At 59.7% G+C, this 8,901-nt stretch overlaps 1 protein-coding gene across 1 annotated transcript; it reads left to right on the top strand.

The window, feature by feature from the left end:
* The first annotated feature begins 2,146 nt into the window (after positions 1 to 2,146).
* On the top strand, positions 2,147 to 8,663 carry DOK1 (docking protein 1). The gene is made up of 5 exons (XM_054633206.2): positions 2,147 to 2,281; positions 2,445 to 2,738; positions 4,995 to 5,103; positions 5,375 to 5,547; positions 7,109 to 8,663. Exons 1-5 carry the CDS (start codon positions 2,219 to 2,221, stop codon positions 8,261 to 8,263), a joined length of 1,794 nt encoding a protein of 597 aa, XP_054489181.2. The 5' UTR covers positions 2,147 to 2,218; the 3' UTR covers positions 8,264 to 8,663.
* Positions 8,664 to 8,901: the final 238 nt, after the last annotated feature.

The raw sequence follows: 8,901 nt of genomic DNA, 5'->3' as shown, positions 1-8,901 counted from the left end.
GATCAGTTTCAGGCCACTGATGTCGTTATTTTGCCCGGGTTTGTGGTTTGATCTTTCATGTGTCTTGTACACTCTGTTGTTGGTATTGCTGTGGTTACATCCCATTGCTGTTTCTAGCACATTGTTCTCATCTCAGCCTGGGTGATCTTTCATTTTCGTGCCTCCAATTCTCCTCTCCGTCCTGCCCTCGGGGGAGGGTGGGGCTGTGAGCAATCGGTCTGGGATGTTTCAATGTGAGCGCTTAATTGGGGAATGTCATTCCTAAACCAGGGCACCAGCACAATTTTGTTACCATGCAAATGTGAGGGGTGAAGCCAGGACAGTGCTGAGGGTCACCCCTGCATCCATCCAGGCACTGCAAAGCTGCCCTCAGCTTCTCTCCACACCTGCAGCCATTCCATCAAAACCACAGCTGGAGAAATGGGCATCAGAGCCTGGAAAACCGGGATCTGTGGCTTCTGCCTCCTCCCTTTGCAGGTTTATGTTGTGTCAGGAAATCGAGTCGTGGTGCCTGGGCCATCAAAGCAGCAAGAAGCCCAAGAGTGACCAGCAGTGAGCTGGCAGAGTCCCAGTGCCACCAGAGTGCCACCAGGCTGGCTCATCCATGCTGGGTGTGCTGAGCACAAGGTTTGTCCTTGTTCTTTGCCTCAGAGCCTCCCCTGGCCCACCTGCAGCTGGGAATGCTGGACTCAAGCCTGGCCCTGCAGGCGGCTTCTGGGGCAGGCTGGAGTGGGCAGCAGTGACAGGGACAGTCCTGGGAGCAGCCCAGTGCCCCTGGAGGGACATGGCATGAGACATGGATGGCGTTAATCTGTCCTCAAACACAGTCAGAGAATGACATCCTGCAGGCCTGTGCATACACAGGGGATTTTGCCGTGATTTGCTGTGTTTGCTGTGATTCTCTGCCTTTTCAGCTCTCTCTGTGAGCACCTGGCTGTTCCACAATTTTCCTGGACTATGAGCTAGAGGTAAGCAGCCTCTAGTCCTCCATTTTCTCTCCTGTCAAAGACATCACTTCTTTTTCCTGTCCTGTGAAACATCACCTATCCCCTTGTCCACTCCCCATATTGACCTCTCTGAAAAATGCATATTTTATGATTGGCTTTTCACAAATATGAAAATGAATATTATATGTGTTATGTTAGAAAGTTATGCTGTGTTAATTTTCTTAAGTAGTGTGTTAAATATAGTTTTAGTCTATAACATAATGTTAAAATAGAAACTAAGCTATGTAAGATACTTTTTTTAAAAGAGAGGACTTGCACTGAGATAGCAGCCACAGGACACCTGAATCTTTCAGAGAAAAAGAATTCATTGCTCCATTATCAGAAGAAACGAACTCATTCGACCCTGAAGAGCTGTCAGGATTAATAGGAAAAAGTTGACACTGACCAGACAGAATCCTTTGTTTGAATGGAATTTATGCATCATGTATGAGGTGTATGAATCTGCAACAGGTTATTGTTTTTAAGGGTTAATCCTCTGTTAACGTGGGTCCTTTTCCGGGCCTATTTTGCTCACAAAGAGGTACCTGGACTGTCTGTAACTCTTTGTTTTTATTGTCTCATATTGTCCTAATCCAAACTGTCCAAATTTTTACTACCCTAATTATATTACTATTTTTACAACCATTTTATTACTGTTAAACTTTTAAAAATCCAAAACCAAGCGATGGGCGTTTTTCTCACCTCGCTTACCCTCAGCCCACCCGAGCGCGTTTTCCCGTCCCCATGGAGAGCGCACGCCGGTGTCACACGCGCGTGCACGAGCCCAGCTGTGCACACATCTGTTCACGTGCACGCGCACACGCGCGAGCACGCCCCGCCCCTGACACGCGCGTCCCCGTCCTGCTCCTCGCCCCGGTCCCGTCCCGGTCCCATCCCAGTCTCGGTCCCCGTCCTGCTCCCCGCCCCATCCGCGCCCTGTCCCGGTCCCATCCCAGTCTCGATCCCCGCCCGGTCCCCGCCCCATCCGCGCCCTGTCCCGGTCCCCTCCCCCGTCCCCGTCCTGGTCCCCGTTCCCGTCCCCATCCCGGTCCCCGCCCCGTTCCCGCCCCATTCCCGCCCGGTCCCCGCCCCGGTGCCCGCCCCGGCCCCTCCCCGGTCCCTGCCCGGTCCCCGCCCCATCCCCGCCCCGTTCCCGCCTCATTCCCCGTCCTGGTCCCCTCCCGGTCCCGTCCCGGTCCCCGCCCCAGCGGCGCGGGCGGAAGCGCGCGGGGATGGAGCCGCCGGCCATGGAGGGGCCGCTGCTGGTGCAGCAGAGCCACAAGTTCGGCACCAAGGTGAGTCCGGGGATCCCCTCCTCCCTGTCCCTCTCCCTCCCCTCCTTCCCTCCTTCCCTGTCTCCCTCCCAGCCCTCGGGCCGGCTGCGCGCCGGGGCGGGGGCGCTCCCGGTGCCGCTCCCGGTGCCGCTCCCGGTGCGCGCTGTGACCCCGCTGCCCGCAGCGCTGGAAGCGCGGCTGGTCCGCGCTCTACCCCGCCAGCCAGCACGGCGTGGCCCGGCTCGAGGTGTTCGACTGCAAGGAGCCGTCGGCGGCCGGGCGGGCGGGCACCCGGCGTCTCGCCCGCACCGTGGTGCGGCTCAGCGACTGCACCAGCGTGGCCCCGGTGGGCGAGGGCGGCCCCCGCGCCGGCACCGCCACTTTCCGCCTGGAGACCCGCGAGCGCAGCTTCCTCTTCGCGGCCGAGAAGCAGCAGAGCGAGGAGTGGGTGGCGAAGCTGTGCCAGATCGCCTTCCCGGTGAGCCCGGGCTGGGGGCGGAGGGGACAGGACGGGACAAGGGCGTCAGCGTGGGGGGGTGACCCGTTCCCACCTGGCGGCTCGGGGAGGACACCCTGAGGTTGAAACCAGCCGGCCCTGGCGCTCCGGTGCCCTCTCGATGGCTCCCGCTGTGGTTTGTGGGACTCCTCAGCGTGCTGTCAATAATTCGAGGTTGTGGCTCCAAATTTCGAGTCGGGCTCTTCTTGCCCTTTGAGGAGCCCGTGCTCGCCCCTGCAGAGGGCTGGCAGGAGGCCAAGCTGATGGCCAGGAGCGTTTCCTCTTGGCCCAACCATTGCTGCCTTTCCTGCCACAGCAGCGGTGGAGGAAGCGCAGCCTCGAGAGCCTTGTGGGACCTGTCTGCTTCCAGGAGCTGGAACCCCCTTTCCCAGCCTCGGGGCTCACTCCTGGCTGCTGCTGTGGGCACCCCATGTGTGCTGGGGCTCTGGAGCACTGCCCAGCCCCATCCTCTGCAGCCCCTGGAGCTGCTGGTCCTCAAGAGCCTTGTGGGACCTGTCTGCTTCCAGGAGCTGGAACCCCCTTTCCCAGCCTTGGGGCTCACTCCTGGCTGCTGCTGTGGGCACCCAGCTCTGGAGCACTGCCCAGCCCCATCCTGTGCAGCCCCTGGAGCTGGTCAGCCAGTGTGCCCAGCCAAGGCTCTTTGGGCACTGGGTGCCCTGGCAGTGAGGTTTTCTGTGCCCTCTGGGACACAGCCCATGCCTGCCCAGCTCCTCGGTGCTGCCTCTCCCTCCTGGGAGGGGTTTGCAGAGCCCTGGGTTGGGCTCCAGCTGATTCCAGCCTTGGAGTGCTGGGCAGGGCTGCCTGGCAGGAGGACTGGGTGCACAGCTGGTGATGCCAGGATGGCCCCTGAGTGTGATTTACCTTTGTCCCTCCCTGCAGTCTCCTGGTGCAGTCATGGTGGGAATGTCTCTGTGTCTCCTGGCGCAGTCAGGGTTGCAGCCTTTGCCCTGAAAGTGGCTTTTGGGGCTGAGCTGGGCACACAACACACCCTGGGAGTGGGGCAGGGTGGTGGCCAGGCCAGGGAGCACCTGCTTGGAGCTCCCATCCCCCACATGGGAGCCGTCATTCATATGCCTGAGCTCCAGAAGCAAGCTGAAGGTTTAGGAGGATGGGAACAAAAGGTTACAAGGCTGGCATGTGTTTTAAAAAGGCCTGACCTGGAGCAGGAGGCACAAGAGCTGCACCACGTGGCCCCTCTGCACAGAGCCAGAGATCCTCAGCTGGGATTGCTGATCATCTGCATGGAGAATGTGATTTTGTGTCATGTTCCTGCCCAGAGGGGCTGCAGGGTCCAGCAGCTTGGGAGCTGGGGCCAGAGATCATTTGGAGTTCAGAACAGATTTTTTTTTTGTTTTGTTTTTAATTTCCTTTTGAAGATGAGGAGAAGTGCAGTCAAATGGAGCCTTAGAGGCTCTGGCAGATTTGGTGGCCCTTGGCTTTGCAGTCCCAGGCTGGAGCCCTGCTGTGCTGGATGCTTTAGCTGAGGAGGAGCTGCTGCTGTCAGCTCTCAGAATATGAGGTTTTAGGATCCAGACACAAGGGCTGGATGGCCCTTTTTGGGGGTTCTTGTTAAGAAGCTCATGTGTGTGAGTTTAGAACTGAAACTGTGGCACTTGCCTTGTGCAAGATGCACCCTCTGCTGCAACCCCAAGAACAGCTCCACACACTGAGCCTCCCTTGTGCCAGCTGCACAGGGCTCAGGGAGCCTGTAATTGTGAGGGGCTTTTCTGCAGGAGGATCTGTGAAAGCACCACGGGTTTGTGTCCCCCCCCCAGGCCCTTTGGGGGCCCTGCTGCTGGGACACAGTGGCTCACAGTGTGTGTGTTGCATTTTCAGTTCTGCATGTGCTAAAATAGAAGCGCTCGCTTCCCCTCTGCAGGCTGCCCCTCCTCCTGGGCAGGGCAGGACACAGATCCCCGTGTCACCAGGCCACCAGCCCCCTGTCCTTGGGGTGGTATGGCCAGGAGGGTGTGTTTGGCTTGTGCCATGCTGTGGGGGCAGCTCTGTGGGTGCAGAGCCCAGAGCTGGGGACAGGGTGCTGCCAGGAGCTCAGGGAAGTCCCCCCAGTGCTCAGGTGGGCTCAGGGGATCCTGTGGCCAGCTCTGGGGTGGGCAGGGTGCAGGACAGCCAGGCTGTGTGGGGCCATGCAAGGGGGGCTGGGGGCTGATGTGGGAAGAGAGCCCTGGGTCTGATCTGCTCTCCTCTGTCCTTTGCCAGGGGAATGGCCCCAGTGATGGCCTGGTGTCACAGCATGGCCGAGAGGGCAGCGGGGAGTCACCAGCCCTGGAGATGGCCGTGAACTCCATCTACTACACCAGAGACGAAGGTGGGACCTGCAGCTGCCCTGGCCTGGGGACACCTCCCATGGAGCCTTGTCCTGCTGCTGCCCCATCACTGGGGCCATGCTGGGCATTGCCTGTGTCCCCTGAGCAGCCCTGTCCCTGCAGTGTGTGTCCCCTGAGCAGCCCTGTCCCTGCAGTGGGGTTGGTGTCCCCTGCCCTGAGCAGCCCTGTCCCCACAGTGGGGCTGGCTGTCCCTGAGCAGCCCTGTCCCCACAATGGAGCCATGTGTGTCCCTGAGCAGCCCTGTCCCCACAGTGAACGCCTTCTGGGTGACAGTGCAGAGGACAGAGGCTGCAGAGCGCTGTGAGCTGCGTGGCACCTACGTGCTGAAGGCTGAGAGGGACAGCCTGGTGCTGAAGGACCCACGGACAGACAGGATCCTCTTTGTGTGGCCCTACCGGCTGCTGCGCAGATACGGCCGGGACAAGGTGGGCAAGGGGGGCCCCACTGTGCTCTGCTGCAGCTGCTGCCCTGGAGCTGCTCCCCTGTGCAAGGCTGGCCTGGTGTCCTGCAGCCAGCCCTGCCAGCATTGCTGCAGCCCCTTGGCTGTCCCCAGTTCCTGCCTGTGTCACTGGGCTGGAGCGGGGGCTGGTGAGACTCTCGTCCCCTCTGTGGTTGTCCCACTGCTCCCCTTCTCCATCCCAGCGTTTCCCAGGTTGTTCCAGGAGCAGGGACATCCCTCAGTGCTGCACACACGCTGTCCCCAAGCTCCAGGAACCTTGGCTCCTGTCTCTGCCCTGGGATCAGTCCCTCCCTCCTAAGCATGGTGGCCAGAGCAGAGGGGCTTTGACACACCAGTTGCTCTGGATTTGTTCACTCTGTGGGGGGAACTGCTCCTATTCTCAGTGACCTTTGAGGGTGTGACCCTCTCCAGAGTCCTCGTGCAGTGAATCCTCAATCTGCCTTGCTGCTACCCTGGGTGCAAGGGCCATGCTGGAGAGGGAGAAGTGGTGGCCCTGGGCTCTTTAGTGGTGTCCTGGGGTTGTTCACTGCTGTCCTGGAGCTGTTTATAGCAGGGACCATGTTGGCCACACACTTATGGTGTTTTCTGCAGCACATTCCCAAAGCACGGGTGGAAAGCGAGCTGCCCTTGTGGGGGTGTCCAGCTCATCTGCAGAGTTTGTGCTGGGGGAAGGAGGAGAGTTGCAGGGTGTGGGGAGCTGCACCCACAGTGACCTGAGCAGAGAGGGTCTGATTGTGCTTCTGTTCAGCAGCACTGACCCATAAAAAGGAGTTTGTCCCCAGAGACCTTTGTAGCAACCACAGGGGCTGCTGCTGCCTGTGAGAGAGGCAGAAAATCCTGAGGCTCAGGAAGGGTGTGGGCGTCAGCTGGTGGGAACCTGCTCACCAGAGAGTGTTCAGGCCAGAGGAAGCACAGCCCTGGTGCAAGACTTCTCTTTAAAGGACCTTTTACCATGAACAGATTAATGCTGGTAGGTCAATGCTTTGCTTACTCTTGGTAACTGAGCTGCTGCTGCTGAGCTTTCTCCTGTGGAAAGCCATGTTCATCCTCTTCAATCTCTTGCTTCCAGATCTCTCCCTTTTTTCCTAACATTCCATACTAGTTTCCCCTGCTGAACTCTCACTCACCTTCTCACCCTACTCCTTCCTCAGTGTTGTTTCCTAGACTGTCTGGTGCCAATGGTAGAAACTGCTGGAACTGCTCATGGAAGGCAGCAGGGCTCCAGCAGGAGCTGCAGCTCCCTGGGGCACTCACAGTGATGTCCCCTCAGGTGTGCTCCAGCTCTACATCTTGTAGTGTGGCCTATCCCTGCCCAGCTGCTGGGCACAGGGTGGCCCTTGCTGTGGGAGTGGAAGGAGCAGGATTTCAGGGCAGGATTTCAGGGCAGGATTTCAGGGCAGGATTTCAGGGCAGGATTTCAGGGTGTGCAGGCTCAGTGCTGCAGCCACAGGCCCTTTGGTGGGAAGCACAGCCTGCACAGGGTGCTGGATGCTGAGCAGGACCTGACCCTTCTGCTTCTCCTCCAGGTGATGTTCTCCTTCGAGGCTGGCAGGCGCTGTGACTCGGGACCTGGCAACTTCACCTTTGAGACCAAGCAGGGCAACGAGATCTTCCGCCTGGTGGAAGCCTCCATCCAGGAGCAGAAGGCTCAGGTGGAGGAGAACCGGCAGAGCTGTGACTCGCTGGAAGCTGACAGCCCTGGCATGGTGCAGATCCGCCAGGCCCTGGCTGACAGCCTGAACCTGGAGCTGCCTGCTGAGGGGGATGACACCCCGGCACCCAAAGCAGGGCTGGCACCCAGGGCTGGTGCAGCAGCAGCAGCAGAGGAGAGAGATGCCACATCTCTGCTGAAGAGCCGGACTCTGCCAGAGCTGCCCGTGCCACCGGCCAAGCCCACGGTGTCCAGCACCCCCCCACGCTCCCCTCTGCCCAAGGTGCTCCGTGCTGTGCCACCCTCTGAGGACCCTTCCAGCGTGTACTCGGAGCCCCTGGACTCGGTGAAGGGCCTGCAGCCGTGGCCAGACCCGCTGTACTCGGACCCTGTGGACAGCAAGGCCCTGAGCGTGGCCAAGGCGCCTGGTGGGGCCGTGGAGGAGCCCAAGGCGCGGCCGCTGGTGCCGCCGTACTCGGGCCCGTACGAGCAGGTCCGGGCCGAGGGGCAGGGCCAGGGCAGGGCTGAGGGCCAGGGCAGGGCTGAGGGTCGTGGCCAGGCTGTCCCTGGGCACAAGGAGCACATCTATGACGAGCCCGAGGGCCGCGCCCCCCGCTCGCTGCATCCCTTCACCTACATCTACGACGAGGCGCGGCCCACGAGCGAGGCCTGGCGCACGCAGGGCCACGATGGCAGGGGGGGCTATGAGTACCCCTACAACCCCAGCACTGACGATTACTCGGTACCCAACTTCCCTGCCAAGGCCAAGAGCCCCAAGCCGGTGCCAGCCCCCAAGCCCCAGGCAGCCTTTATCCCCAAAGGGGCAGAAAGGCTGGAGGAGCCTGGCAGGCGATGGGGCAGCGCTGCCCCCGAGAAGGTGCTGGCCAAACCCAGCCTCAACAGCAGCAACAACAACAACGTGGAGGTGCTGTACAGCCAAGTGGTGAAGCCCCAGCAGCTGCAGAGGAAGGAGCAGTGTGTGGATGAGTACAGCGTGTGGCCTCTCTATGAGGATTTAGGGGAGATCTAAGCTGCTGCTGCTCTGTCTGTATGCCAGCAAGGACTGGGCATCCCAGTGCCAGCTGGGCTTCTCCTCCCCAGGATGACTTGGGGTTTTTGGGCTCTGGCAGAGCCCCTTTTCTCACCAGTGCTGAGGGTTTTCCTGGAGGGAAACAGCAAGAGAGCTGTGGCTGGAGCAAGCCCCAGTGTGTTTCTCCAGCCCTGGAGCTGGCTCCACTGTGCCTTCTGATCTGCAGGAGGGCTGGTGTTTTCCTGTACCTGCTGCTCTGGCTCTGCTCTGGCTTCCTGTCTGACCAGGCTGCAGGGCTCTGGTGCCTTTTATGGTGTGTGGAAGGCTGCTTGCCGTCAGTCTCCAAAAGTATTTTTATACAAAGTTATTTTAATATTAAAGTCTTTATGTCTCAGAAGGACACGTTTGCCTGTGGCATGGATGGGGAGGTGCAGGTGCACGTTTGTGTCTGTGCCAGAGCTCCTGAGCTCAAAGAAAAGTGCCTGCCAGGTTGAGCTGTGGCTGGAGGCCCTGATGCCAGGGGATTAAGGGAAATGAGAGTCAGGCTCTCACATATGTGATGGCCTCCAGGCACAGGGCTGGGCAGAGACAGATGCCAGCTCTGCTGCAGCTCAGTGGCTGTTGGTGAATTACAGGAT

Source organism: Agelaius phoeniceus, chromosome 4 (assembly GCF_051311805.1).
Source record: "Agelaius phoeniceus isolate bAgePho1 chromosome 4, bAgePho1.hap1, whole genome shotgun sequence".
NCBI lineage: Eukaryota > Metazoa > Chordata > Aves > Passeriformes > Icteridae > Agelaius > Agelaius phoeniceus.
The sequence above is the reverse complement of the archived record's forward strand: the minus strand, read 5'-3'. Positions and strand labels throughout refer to the sequence as shown.